At 42.2% G+C, this 15,391-nt stretch overlaps 1 protein-coding gene across 1 annotated transcript in view; it reads left to right on the top strand.

Moving 5' to 3' along the window:
* Positions 1-15,391, top strand: part of LOC106583195 (glutamate receptor ionotropic, kainate 3) — a 125,460-nt gene that overhangs the window by 83,205 nt on the left and 26,864 nt on the right. The window contains exon 10 of the mRNA XM_082963131.1: positions 6,126-6,329. Coding sequence (XP_082819257.1) covers positions 6,126-6,329 — 204 coding nt within the window. The remainder of the gene's footprint in view (positions 1-6,125; positions 6,330-15,391) is intronic.

Below are 15,391 nucleotides of genomic sequence, written 5' to 3'. Positions count from 1 at the left end.
TCCGTAAAGCCCAGCTCTGTGGAGTGTATGGTTTAAAGTGGTCCTATGGACAGATACTCCAATCTCTGGTGTGGAGCTTTGCAGCTCCTTCAGGGTTATCTTTGGTCTCTTTGTTGCCTCTCTGATTAATGCCCTCCTTGCCTGATCCGTGAGTTTTGGTGGGCAGCCCTCTCTTGGCAGGTTTGTTGTGGTGCCATATTCTTTCCATTTTTTAATAATGGATTTAATGGGACTCCGTAGGATGTTCAAAGTTTCTGAAAATATTTTATAACCCAACCATGATCTGTACTTCTTCACAACTTTATCCCTGACCTGTTTGGAGAGCTCCTTGGTCTTCATGGTGTCGCTTGCTTGGTGGTGCCTCTTGCTTGGTGGTGTTGCAGACTCTGGGGCCTTTCAGAACAGGTGTATATATACTGAGATAATGTGACAGATCATGGGACACTTAGATTGCACACAGGTGGACTTTATTTAACTAAGTATGTGATTTCTGAAGGTAATTGGATGCACCAGATCTTATTTAGGGGCTTCATAGCAAAGGGGGTGAATACATATGCATGCACCACTTTTCCGTTTTACATTTTTTTGAATTTGTTAAACAAAGTAATTTTTTTCATTTCACTTCACCAATTTGAACTATTTTGTGTGTGTCCATTACATGAAATCCAAATAAATATCCATTTAAATTCCAGGTTGTAATGCAACAAAATAGGAACAACGCTTTTGCAAGGCACTGTATGTATAATTTACATTTGGAAAAATAACATATCCTTTAAACAAAGTCCATGTTAGAAGGTTGAAAAAACATGTTTGGCATTGAGGCTCTCTCCGCTACCACCACTCAGACTGGGAAATGGGAGATATCTGTCAAATTAATCACAGTCAATTAATTGAACACCACCTTGAATTTACCTCGCCAATCTGAATCCAGCTTGGATTGTCAAAGGATGTACTGTCGATCATCATTATGTCATGTTAAGATCACCATGGGGATGTGAGGCACTTGCAATGCAAGGAGCCCATAGAGAACAAGACAGGGAGCCACAATGGACCAGTCTATAAAATATCTACTAATTACATGTTAGGAAATAAACAGGTGTTCTCTCCCACCAGCTTTCCACATTCATTTGCAGATCGTCAATTGTGTATATATAAGCCTGTGAACTGGGAGGTTAGAGGGTCTTTGTGGAGCTATCACCGAGGTGCTGACAATGAACATCCCCACGAGCTTATTCTGGACGGACACACAAGTTATCAACAATTATAAACACTCTCATTAAGTCTGGATTGAAGCGCAAGGCTGTAATTATGACCGAGTGAGGTTTAGAAGAGATATAATCAGTGCCTTCTGGTGCCAACCATGGGGAGTAGCAACTTCAATCACAAAGACAAGAAATAGAACCATAAAACAGGTGGTGTTTAAAGCTGCAGCCAAAAATATATACACAAAATAATAAGATTTAGGGTCCGTTTCTTTGAGCCAGATTAAGCCTATTCATGGACTAAAAAACATTTCCAATGGAAATTCCCCATTGGACATGGTTTTCAATCCAGGAGTAGGGTTTAGGTCCAAACCAGCCATTTGCATGGATCACCTGCATCCTTTGATAGTGTGTGATGGTTTAGGAGTATTTTAGGAATCAACACTTTTAGATTGTAAAAGCACGTTGAGAATAGAGCATCAGCAGCACTAATATCAGTGTCTGTGTTTTTTATCCATTCTGAGCTTAATGACATTGCATCAAACTGATCTCAGCGATCCGCGAATAAGACGTCTGACAGTTTTATGGTGATAACTTCTCGCATTCTACGAAGAGATTAAGATATTTAATGCATTTTCCAGCTCTCACATTAATTGTTTTCACTCCATTGCCTGTAACTGTGTCTGCATATCTCCTTCCCCGTTCTCTTATGTACACCCATGCTGCGCTAGAGAGTGTGAAACTGGTTTAAACACTTTGATTTGAGTCCAAACCTTGGGGAATTTAAAGAGTTGGGAAGGCTAGAAACAGATGGTAATGACTTTTTTCTTTCCCCCTCAACACGCAAACTTTTTGATCAAGATAATTGGACAACTTGAACAAAGTTCTCCACTAAGCTCTTGCTTTCTATCTAAATGCATTATAATCAAGTATTCCTTGGTTATCATTTATTTAAAGGTAACGTCCTAATTGCAAACGGCCAACTAGCTACATATTAGGATTGCAAACAATTATTTACTTTACATCTATTTGTCTGTCCCTGAGATGGTATTTTGGGTGTAAAAAAAGGACATCTGTTAAGTGTCAGACTAGGATGTGTTAAACCTGTTAGACGTGTTTTGATTCTTCCACCAAGACATACCCATCAAGGCATTTACCATCAAGGCAACATGATTTGAAACAATAGTGATTTACATATTTTGTCACAGCATTGTTATAATATACACTACTGTTCAAAAGTTTGGGGTCACTTAGAAATGTCTTTGTTGTTGAAAGAAAAGCACATTTTTTTGTCCGTTAAAATAACATCAAACTGATCAGAAATACAGTGTAGACATTGTTAATGTTGTAAATTACTATTGTAGCTGGAAACTGTTGTTCTGATTAAAGAAGCAATAAAACTGTAATTCTTTAGACAAGTTGAGTATCTGGATGGCCAGAAACAAATAACTTTCTTCTGAAACTCATCAGTCTATTCTTGTTCTGAGAAATGAAGGCTATTCCATGCGAGACATTGCCAAGAAACTGAAGATCTCGTACAACGCTGTGACCCTACTCCCTTCACAGAACAGCACAAACTGGCCCTAACCAGAATAGAAAGAGGAGTGGGAGGCCCCGGTGCACAACTGAGCAAGAGGACAAGTACATTAGTGTGTCTAGTTTGAGAAACAGATGCCTCACAAGTCCTCAACTGGCAGCTTCATGAAATAGTACCCGCAAAACACCAGTTTCAACGTCAACATTGAAAAGGTGACTCCGGGATGCTGGCCTTCTAGGCAGAGTTCCTCTGTCCAGTGTCTGTGTTCTTTTTCCCCATCTTAATCTTTTCTTTTTATTTGCCAGTCTGAGATATGGCTTTTTCTTTGCAACTCTGCCTAGAAGGCCAGCATCCCGGAGTCGCCTCTTCACTTTTCACATTGAGACTGGTGTTTTGCGGGTACTATTTAATGAAATCTTGCTCAGTTGTGCACCGGGACCTCCCACTCCTCTTTCTATTCTGGTTAGAGCCAGTTTGTGCTGTTCTGTGAAGGGAGTAGTACACAGCGTTGTACGAGATCTTCAGTTTCTTGGCAATTTCTCACATGGAAAAGCATTAATTTCTCAGAACAAGAATAAACCAATGAGTTTCAGAAGAAATGTCTTTGTTTCTGGCCATTTTGAGCCTGTAATCGAACTCACAAATGCTGATGCTACAGATACTCAACTTGTCTAAAGAATGACAGTTTTATTGCTTCTTTAATCAGGACAACAGTTTTCAGGTGTGCTAACATAATTGCAAAAGGGTTTTCTAATGATCAATTAGCCTTTTAAAATGATAAACTTGGATTAGCTAACACAACGTGCCATTGGAACAGCGGAGTGATGGTTGCTGATAATGGGCCTCTGTACGCCTATGTAGATATTCCATAAAAAATCTGCCGTTTCCAGCTACAATACTCATGAACAATGTCTACATTGTATTTCTGATCAATTTGATGTTATTTTAATGGACAAAAAAAGTGCATTTCTTTCAAAAACAAAGACATTTCTAAGTGACCTCAAACTTTTAAAGGGGAGTGTACATCATACCCTTTGCCACCATAAGCATAGCTAACCCCATCCTGTGAAGCATGCATTTTTCCGACCGAGTGGTAAACCGTGTTATGACTGGTTATTTCCTCCTCTTTATTAACGGCTTTTCTAGCAGCTTTGTGTCACACAAAGACGTGGCCGATGAGAATACAAAAGCAGAGGTCACCTTCACTGGGGAATCAATTACTCTGCTTATGAACAGACTTCATGAATTGTATGTCTGGCCATCGGAAGCAATAAATAGCCCATGAGGAAGTGGACCACCATGTCTTTAAAAAATGCACAGTGGGATATGTATGGGCCCTATATTGCAGACAGATAGTGGGAGACACTAAATAAAGGGAAATATCGAGCCATCCGCCATCCTTTCTTTGAGAGTTTAGCCATTGTTCATGCAGGCAATAGGCATCACCTTGGTTACTCTGAGACCAGTGACGATGGAGACAACATTTCAGGCATGTTTCATTTCATTGAAGAATTCTGTTCCTAATCAAGCTTTTATTCAACCTGATATTATGAGGAGCCAGGGAGAATTTTACAGGGCAGTAAAGATCGCTGGCTCTCTGACCATAAACTGCATTGCGCAGTACTATACAATGTCTACAAGGGGCAGTGGGCAGGGATGTGGGAGGGGGAACGGCCAGGGAAGTTTAGCTGGCTGCAGAGACTATTTTAGAGTGCCTAGATTCACCATCTATTGAAAATCAACAAGACTTCCTATTGCATGCTGTACATTTCTCCGATTGCACAGCATAGCCATCACTTAAATCAGTTAGATTTTCCTGTCGACACACAGTGCATTCGGAAAGTATTCAGACCCCTTGATTTTTTTCCACATTTTGTTATATTACAGCCTTATTCTAAAATGGATTTAATGTTTTTTTTCCCTCATCAATCTAAACACAATACCCCATATTGACAGAGCAAAAACTTGTTTTTTTTTGTTAGCTAAGTTATTAACAATAAAAAGCTGAAATGTGACATTTGCATAAGTATTTAGACCCTTTATTCAGTACTTTGTTGAATCAACTTTGGCAGCGACTACAGCCTCGAGTCTTCTTCGGTATGATGCTACAAGCTTGGCACACCTGTATTTGGAAAGTTTCTCCCATTCTTCTCTGCAGATTCTCTCAAGCTCTATCAGGTTGGATGGGAGCATCGCTGCACAGCTATTTTCAGGTCTCTCCAGAGATGTTTGATTGGGTTCAAGTCCGGGCTCTGGCTGGGCCACTCAAGGACATTCAGAGACTTGTCCCGAAGCCACTCCTGTGTTGTCTTGGCTGTGTGCCTAGGGTCGTTGTCCTGTTAGAAGGTGAACCTTCGCCCCAGTCTGAGGTCTTGAGCGATCTGGAGCAGGTTTTCATCAAGGATCTCTCTGTACTTCGCTCTTTCCCTCAAACCTGACTAGTTTCTCAGTCCATGCCGCTGAAAAGAGTCCCCGCAGCATGATGCTGCCACCACCATGCTTCACTGTAGGGATGGTGCCAGGTTTCCTCCAGACGTAACACAAAGAGTTCAATCTTGGCTTCATCAGACCAGAGAATCTTGTTTCTCATGGTCTGAGAGTCTTTAGGTGCCTTTTGGCAAACTCAAACTGGCTGTCATGTGCCTTTTACTGCAGAGTTTCTTCCGTCTGGCCACTCTACCACAAAGGCCTGATTGGTGGAGTGCTGTAGAGATGGTTGTCCTTCTGGAAGATTCTCCCATCTCCACAGAACTCTGGAGCTCCTTCAGAGTGACCATGGGGTTGTTGGTTACCTCCCTAACCAAGGCCCTTCTCCCCCAATTGCTCAGCTCTAGGAGTCTTGCTGCATCCAGACTTCTTCCATTTAAGAATGATGGAGGCCACTTTGTTCGTAGGGACCTTCAATGCTGCAGAAATGTTTTGGTGTCCGTCCCCAGATCTGTGCCTCGACACAATCCTGTCTCGGGAACTCTACAGACAATTCCTTTGCCCTCATGGCTTAGTTTTTGAATACAAAAGTCTGAATACTTTTGTAAATAGGGTATTCATTATCAGTAATACCAAAAACTGTTTTTGCTTTGTCATATTGGGGTATTGTGTGTAGATTGAGGAGGAAAAGTATTTATTTAATCCATTTTAGTATAAGCCTGTAATGTAACAAAATGTGGAAAAAGTAAAAGTGGAAAAACCATTGCACTCGTTCATATTTAAACATACAGTGTAGCTAACCAGACATTGGACCGGAGTCTCCCTGTCGTTCCCTGTTAGACGGAACAACGACTTATCAGCCCAGATCACTTTGCCTCAATTAGGTGCGTGTGCCGAAGAACAAATGGAAAAAGCTGACCTCAACGCTGGTTTCCATTAGATTTTTTGTGTCTGTGCAGGAGGAACCATATGTCATGCTTAAGAAGTCTGACAAGGCGCTGGTGGGCAATGACCGTTTCGAGGGATTCTGTATCGACCTGCTCAAGGAGCTGGCCAGCATCCTGGGCTTCACCTACGAGATCCGCCTGGTGCCTGATGGGAAGTACGGATCGCAGGACGACAAGGGCCAGTGGAACGGCATGATCAAGGAGCTGATGGAACACGTGAGTTGGACTACCAGTTACCTTCTGACTGTTACTATTACTGTCTTACTATTGCTTATAACTAGTGCTCAACAGTGTAAATTATTAGATGTTTTGACTACAGATTCAGTACTTCAGTTCTGAGACAAACCCATTTCAAATAATGTTTCTTGTTTGTTGGGACCCTGTTTTTGTCTGTTAGGATCTGATTTGAAACTTATCACAATCAAATATAATGTTGTTTTTTTTGCAACAAATATAAAGATTTAAGACATACTATGAAGAGTAAAAGTATAGCAATATATTGAAGTTGGTTTTGAAAGCATCAAATGAAAGCATCAAAGGCTGTTAAAATATAGCTGACATTGACAGCGCGGACAGTGCCCCGCTGGCATTTTGAGTGTCTCTCCCCATCGCCCTCACCCTGTCCTCAGCCCCCCTGGTCAACGATGTGCTCGGCTAGAAAATTTGTAATAGCTTAAGTGGCATTTAGAGAAGGGAGAGGGTGGGAGTCGGACGGTTCGAGTCAATGGCTAGGTGCAGAAAGGGTTAGGAAAGGTGGGCTTGCGGCCCAGCACTTAATCTCTACCTTAGCCAGATCCAGCTTTTATCAAATCCAGGTTGATATCAGTAACCTTGAGGGGGAACTAAGAGATTAAGGCAGGAAAATGTTGCTTATAGAAATATAAGCTTTCTTCATAATGAACAGTAAACATAGGCTACACATGTACATATGTTATTGTATCTTACTCTTTTTTCTATTATTATTATCATTATCATTATAGTATTCTGCATTGTTGAAAGGGCTTGTAAGTATGCATTTCACTGTTAGTCTACACATGTTGTTTACGAAGCATGTGACAAAAAAAGTTGATTTCCTTTGATTTGACAGAGTTGAATGTTACCAATAGCCACTATCTAGACAGTAGCCTGGATATACCCAGTGATTTCAGTCTTTCACTTTTGATTTAATGGAAACAATCAAATCAAATCAAATGTTATTTGTCACATGCGCTGAATACAAGTTTAGACCTTACAATGAAATGCTTACTTACAAGCCCTTAACCAACAATGCAGTTTTAAGAAAACACAAAAAAAGTAAGAGATAAGAAAAACAAATAATTAAAGAGCATCAGTAAATAACAATAGCGGGGCTGTATACAGTGTTACTGGTTCAGAGTCAATGTGTCAATGTGCGGGGGCACCGGTGTCGAGGTAGTTGAGGTAATTATGTACAAGCAGGTAGGGTTATTAAAGTGGCTATGCATATATGATAACAAAGAGTAGTAGCAGCGTAGGGTGGGGGGGCGGGGTGCAAATAGTCTGGGTAGCCATTTGATTAGCTGTTCAGGAGTCTTCTGGCTTGGGGGTAGAAGATGTTTAGAAGCCTCTTGGACCTAGACTTGGCGCTCCGGTACCGCTTGTCATGTGGTAGCAGAGAGAACAGTATGACTAGGGTGGCTGGAGTCTTTGACCATTTTTAGGGCCTTCCTCTGACACCGCCTGGTATAGAGGTCCTGGATGGCAGGAAGCTTGTCCCCAGTGATGTACTGGGCCATACGCACTACCCTCTGTAGTGTCTTGCGGTCAGAGGCCAAGCAGTTGCCATACCAGGGAGTGATGCAACCCGTCAGGCTGCTCTCGATGGTGCAGCTGTAGAACCTTTTGAGGATCTGAGGACCCATGCCAAATCTTTTCTCCTGAAGGGGAAAAGGTTTTGTCGTGCCCTCTTCACGACTGTCTTGGTGTGCTTGGACCATGTTAGTTTGTTGGTGATGTGGTTGCCAAGGAACTTGAAGCTCTCAACCTGCTCCACTACAGCCCCGTCGATGAGAATGGGGGTGTGCTCGATCCTCCTTTTCCTGTAGTTCACAATCATCTCCTTTGTCTCGATCACGTTGAGGGACTGGTTGTTGTCCTTGCACCACACTGTCAGGTCTCTGACCTCCTCCCTATAGTCTGTCGGTGATCAGGCCTACCATTGTCATCAGCAAACTTAATGATGGTGTTGGAGTTGTGCCTGGCCGTGCATTCATGAGTGAACAGGGAGTACAGGAGGGGACTGAGCACGCACCCCTGAGGGGCCCCGTGTTGAGGATCAGCGTGGCGGATGTGTAGTTACCTACCCTTACCACCCGGAGGCGGCCTGTCAGGAAGTCTAGGATCCAGTTGCAAAGGGAGGTGTTTAGTCCCAGGGTCTTTGGCATAGTGATGAGATATGAGGGCACTATGGTGTTGAACGCTGAGCTGTAGTCAATGAATAGTACTCTCACATAGGTGTTCCTTTTGTCCAGGTGGGAAAGGGCAGTTTGGAGTGCAATAGAGAGTGGATCTGTTGGTGCGGTATGCAAATTGGAGTGGGTCTAGGGTTTCTGGGATGATGGTGTTGATGTGAGCCATGACCAGCATTTCATGGCTACAGGCGTGAGTGCTACGGGTCAGTAGTCATTTAGGCAGGTTACCTTAGTGTTCTTGGGCACATGGACTATGGTGGTCTGCTTGAAACATGTTGGTATTACAGACTCAGACAGGGAGAGGTTGAAAATGTCAGTGAAGACACTTGCCAGTTGGTCAGCGCATGCTTGGAGTACACTTCCTGGTAATCCGTCTGGCCCAGCGGCCTTGTGAATGTTGACCTGTTTAAAGGTCTTACTCACGTTGGCTGCGGAAAGCGTGATCACACAGTGTGATTCGGTGTGATTCAGTCTGGGTTTCAAAGACAGTAGAGAACATTTGAAAACAACAAAGTTTCAAAGCACCTGTATCTACATCTCCATTCATATATCCCATGCTGTGAAATGTACTTTGTACTGTACTCAGTGCACTCCAACACATTTGCCCCTATTGTGTATTATGGGCAACATATACTTAGTACAATGCAGATGAATTCAAGCCCTGTGGTCTTCCATGTTTTGATGTATGGTTTGAGTTCACTCTCAGCAGTTCCTCACAGTTAAATAGTTGGCTGAAGAGGTCTCAGTAATTCCTAAACACTTATCTTGGCTTGGGTAGAACTGAGCATGCTACCTGATGTTTTCTACAGTTCTACTGTATTTGGGTCTATTGCTTCCAAGAGAGTAATATCAGCTGATAGTAGAGGAATCAAGAACACCAATGTTCCATTCAGATATTACGTACTGTAGGTCTACCTGTTATCCACATCACGGTTGTAGAATACAGTAATATAGTACTAGTTTTTGATCTAGTATGTTCCTTACACAGTATGTAAAGGGTAAGTGTGCTATAGACTTTCTCCCTGTGCTACTGCTCTTTATTTGAATGGCCTACACTGTATCAACACTGCTATATGGATTTATTTAGCTGGTTCTATTTTGTGGCTCAGAGCTTGTCTTCCTCCTGTCTATACTGATAAGCTGATCTTGAAACAGCAGACCTGAAAATTAAACTTTGGAGCCAGCTCAAGAGAACTGTCCCGGGATTGCCATGAGAAGCTTGGATGGATATTGGTTTCCATACAAGTAAACCAACAACACCAACAACAATATCATTCATAATTCCATTCCTTTACTTTAGATTTGTGTGTATTGTGCATATTGTTGTGAAATTGTTAGATATTACCTGTTAGATATTACTGCACTGTTGGAGCTAGAAACACAAGAATTTCTCTACACCCACAATAACATCTGCTAAACACGTGTATGTGACCAATAACATTTGATTTGACAACCTTATCCCAAGGATTGGTATCATGGCTGTGATGCTGCATTCTGTTCATCCCAAACCAGAATCACCATGTGTCATTGGCTAATGTGCTGACAGGTTTTACATCCAATGGAAGACATGGATATGTTTTTGGGATACTTTTATGCAAATAAATAGAGGTATGAGCTCAAATGACACTGACAGCAAACAAATATTTATTAACCCATGTTGTGTTGGGATGACCACGCGACATTACAATGCTGCCGTTTACTAGTGACTCAACGGGTCACCTACAGTTGTTAGATAAATTCATTGGTTTAAGGAAGATGACAAGCAAAACAAAGCCGTCTGCGGTTGTTTTTAGCTGATTCGTCCTGCCAGCCCACAATCTCACATAAATCATAGTTTCATTACTCAACGGTGCAGTACTCGTGTGGGTTTTTTAAAAGCAGTTGTAAGCCTTCATTCATCTTTGTAGGTCACCGAGCTCTGTCAAACAAAGAAGCAAATGTGGTTTGACAAAAATAAAGTCTTTGTTGGTATGTCTGATGTCAACGTGTAGGAAAGGAGCAAATGGTCTCTGATTTCTAAAAACATGCATGCATGTAGCTGGGTTAGTGTTTTTCTATACATTTCCTGAGATTGTACTATTGAATAAACCAAGTCAGAAGTATGTCTCACCTACAAATCCAACTTTGTGTGCATCAGGTGAATATATTTCTGTCTATGCATACACATGTGTATGTGCATAATATACAGTACATGATTAATAGGCTGTTGTGTGTAAATACAAATGGGATAAATAATGAATGAGAAAGAGTGTGTGTGTTGTGGCTAATTAAATAGAAAAAGCCTTCCGTGCCCATGTAGCATAGCGGCCTTTATTTTCCTCTGAGTCGCCAAAGGGCATTGTGGGAAAGGCGTTAAATTATGCAACAGGTCATGTTAAACTTGATTTAGTCACAATAGATGATCCAATTAATCATGATGTTGATGCCAGTATTAATAGCGAGCTTAACACATCATTTGTTTCTTTTCAATGAATCTCTTGCTCCGACAGATACACAGGAAGGTTACGGCGATACCGATGCACACCACAGCAATCCACACATCTCATTGTCTACATGTAGAGATAGCAGGCTGGATTTGGGACCTTGGCAAGATATTGGATTGAAAAGGGGCTTTATTTGCAGTTCTAGGCACGTACATGCACGTGGGTCTCTATCTGAGGGTCGCAGACCTGATTGGTTTTACAGTGGTACGCGGAGGGGGTTTTGACTACTGAGGGCGGGATAGTGGTCAGAGCTGTCATTTTGACGGACGGGCAGCATGACTTTCAATTGCATCAACAACCACAGCTACATTATTCTGCTACATTATAGTGTTTTTGTGCTTTAGAAGTCTACTTGAAGGATAGGATGATGTTATAGTAATGCAAATGCCATTATCACTCTACAATCCTTTGCTATTCAAGGGGGATGTACTGTAGAGTCAGACGATGGAATTACCAGGGACAACATTCCTCTAGTCATATATGCAAACTGAAACAGTGGTGGACAATGAGGCAGTTGGAGCACCGTATGCAAATCTTTGTAAAACAATTGAGTTAAGAGGTACAGGAAATGTGGCGATATGTTCTCCGGCGCTGTCCAAGATTATCATTATCAGACTAAATAATCAAACCCCACAAACGTTAAAACCAGTAAATGTCAAGGGACTGAAAGTAACACAGATTGTTATAGCTTGTTAAGGTTAACCTCTGCTGGGGGTGTTGATCTAAACTACCGGTCAAAAGTTTTAGAACACCTACTCATTCAAGGGTTTTTCCTTATTTTACTATTTCCTACATTGTAGAATAATAGTGAAGACATCAAACCTATGAAATAACATATGGAATCATGTACTAACCAACAAAGTGTTAAAGAAATCAAAATATATTTTATATTTGAGATTCTTCAAATAGCCACCCTTTGCCTTGATGACAGCTTTGCACACTCTTGGCATTCTCTCAAGCAGCTTCATGAAGTAGTCAACTGGAATGCATTTCAATTACCTATTGTGCCATCTTAAAAGTGAATTTGTGGAATTTATTAATGCGTTTGAGCCAATCAGTTGAGCCAAGGTAAGGGGTATACAGAAGATAGCCCTGTTTGGTAAAAGACCAAGCCCATATTATGGCAAGAACAGCTCAAATAAGCTAAGAGAAATGACAGTCCATCATTACCTTAAGACATGGTCATTTCACCACAGGAATGAAAGATCCAGAGTTTTTAATTTTACATTATTTTAACCCTCTTTGGAGGACAAATATTGATGTTTTTTTACAGCTTTTTTGCTACATATACGTACATTTTACCTTTTACCTTTACCTATTTACATACATGGTGCTTTTATATATACATGGTACCCCCAACCCCGGACAACAGATCCGCACCCCCAGCAGCTACTTGCCCAAGCCTCCCCAGCTTCTCCTTCACTCAAATCCAGATAGCAGATGTTCTGAAATAGCAGCAAAATCTGGACCCATACAAATCAGCTGGGCTAGACAATCTGGACCCTCTCTTTCTAAAATTCATTGTTGCAACCCCTATTACCAGTCTGTTCAACCGCTCTTTCATATCGTCTGAGATCCCTAAAGATTGGAAAGCTGCCGCGGTCATCCCCCTCTTCAAAGGGGGTGACACTCTAGACCCAAACTGTTACAGACCTATATCTAGCTTGCCCTGCCTTTCTAAAGTCTTCGAAAGCCAAGTTAATAAACATATCACTGACCATTTTGAATCCCACCGTACCTTTTCCGCTGGTTTCCGAGCTGGTCACAGGTGGACCTCATCCACGCTCAAGGTACTAAACGATATCATAACCGCCATCGATAAAAGACAGTACTGTGCAGCCGTCTTCATCGACCTGGCCAAGGCTTTCGACTCTGTCAATCACGTATTCTTAGCGGAAGACTCAACAGCCTTGGTTTCTCAAATGACTGCCTCGCCTGGTTCACCAACTACTTCTCAGATAGAGTTCAGTGTGTCAAATCGGAGGGCCTGTTGTCCGGAACGCTGGCAGTCTCTATGGGGGTACCACAGGGTTACATTTTTGGGCCGACACTTTGCTCTGTATATAACAACGATGTCGTTCTTCCTGTGGGTGATTCCCTTATCCACCTCTACGCATATGACACCATTCTTTATACATCTGGCCCTTCTTTGGACACTGTGTTAACAAACCTCCAAATGAGCTTCAATGCCATACAACACTCCTTCCGTGGCCTCCAACTGCTCTTAAACGCTAGTTAAACTAAATGCATGCTTCTCAACCGATCGCTTCCTGCACCCGTCCGACTAGCATCACTACTCTGGACGGTTCTGACTTAGAATATGTGGACAACTACAAATACCTAGGTGTCTGGCTAGACTGTAAACTCTCCTTCCAGACTCATTAAACATCTCCAATCCAAAATTAAACCTAGAATCGGCTTCCTATTTCGCAACAAAGCCTCCTTCACTCTCGCTGCCAAACATACCCTCGTAAAACTGACTATCCTACCGATCCTCGACTTCGGCGATGTCATTTACAAAATAGCCTCCAAAACTCTACTCAGCAAACTGGATGCAGTCTATCACAGTGCCATCTGTTTTGTCACCAAAGCCCCATGTACAGTGAGGGGAAAAAGTATTTGATCGCCTGCTGATTTTGTACGTTTGCCCACTGACAAAGAAATGATCAGTCTATTATTTAATGGTAGGTTTATTTGAACAGTGAGAGACAGAATAACAACCAAAAAATCCAGAAAAACGCATGTCAAAAATGTTATACATTTATTTGCATTTTAATGAGGGAAATAAGTATTTGACCCCTCTGCAAAACATGACTTAGTACTTGGTGCCAAAACCCTTGTTGGCAATCACAGAGGTCAGACATTTCTTGTAGTTGGCCACCAGGTTTGCACACATCTCAGGAGGGATTTTGTCCCACTCCTCTTTGCAGTTCTTCTTCAAGTCATTAAAGTTTCGAGGCTGACATTTGGCAACTCGAACCTTCAGCTCCCTCCACAAATTTTCTATGGGATTAAGGTCTGGAGACTGGCTAGGCCACTCCAGGACCTTAATGTGCTCCTTCTTGAGCCACTCCTTTGTTGCCTTGGCCGTGTGTTTTGGGTCATTGTCATGCTGGAATACCCATCCACAACCCATTTTCAATTCCCTGGCTGAGGGAAGGAGGTTCTCACCCAAGATTTGATGGTACATGGCCCCGTCCATCGTCCCTTTGATGCGGTGAAGTTGTCCTGTCCCCTTAGCAGAAAAACACCCCCAAAGCATAATGTTTCCACCTCCATGTTTGACGGTGGAGATGGTGTTCTTGGGGTCATAGGCAGCATTCCTCCTCCTCCAAACACGGCGAGTTGAGTTGATGCCAAAGAGCTCCATTTTGGTCTCATCTGACCACAACACTTTCACCCAGGTGTCCTCTGAATCATTCAGATGTTCGTTGGCAAACTTCCGACGGGCATGTATATGTGGTTTCTTGAGCAGGGGGACCTTGCGGGCGCTGCAGGATTTCAGTCCTTCACGGCGTAGTGTGTTACCAATTGTTTTCTTGGTGACTATGGTCCCAGCTGCCTTGAGATCATTGACAAGATCCTCCCGTGTAGTTCTGGGCTGATTCCTCACCATTCTCATGATCATTGCAACTCCATGAGGTGAGATCTTGCATGGAGCCCCAGGCCGAGGGAGATTGACAGTTCTTTTGTGTTTCTTCCATTTGCGAATAATCGCACCAACTGTTGTCACCTTATCACCAAGCTGCTTGGCAATGGTCTTGTAGCCCATTCCAGCCTTGTGTAGGTCTACAATCGTGTCCCTGACATCCTTGGAGAGCTCTTTGGTCTTGGCCATGGTGGAAAGTTTGGAATCTGATTGATTGATTGCTTCTGTGGACAGGTGTCTTTTATACAGGTAACAAACTGAGATTAGGAGCACTCCCTTTAAGAGTGTGCTCCTAATCTCAGCTCGTTAGCTGTATAAAAAGACACCTGGGAGCCAGAAATCTTTCTGATTAAGAGGGGGTCAAATACTTATTTCCCTCATCAAAATGCAAATCAATTTATAACATTGTGACATACGTTTTTCTGGATTTTTTTGTTGTTATTCTGTCTCTCACTGTTCAAAAAAACCTACCATTAAAATTATAGACTTATCATTTCTTTGTCAGTTGGCAAACGTACAAAATCAGCAGGGGATCAAATACTTTTTTCGCTCACTGTAGCTGTAACCATAATAATTTGCACTGTTAAGCGTATTGTAGCTGCAACTATGTAAACCACCAATTGTCCTAATATTCCACCCACAAAAACCTCCCCCCATATCTAGGTCTGTTGTCACTAAAACCATCAGACCATCTCCCTGACTCATGACGCACCTTTG

Source organism: Salmo salar, chromosome 02, assembly GCF_965601325.2.
Source record: "Salmo salar chromosome 02, fSalSal1, whole genome shotgun sequence".
Taxonomy (NCBI): Eukaryota; Metazoa; Chordata; class Actinopteri; order Salmoniformes; family Salmonidae; genus Salmo; species Salmo salar.
Note: the sequence above shows the minus strand (reverse complement) of the source record. Positions and strands in the feature narration are given on the sequence as shown.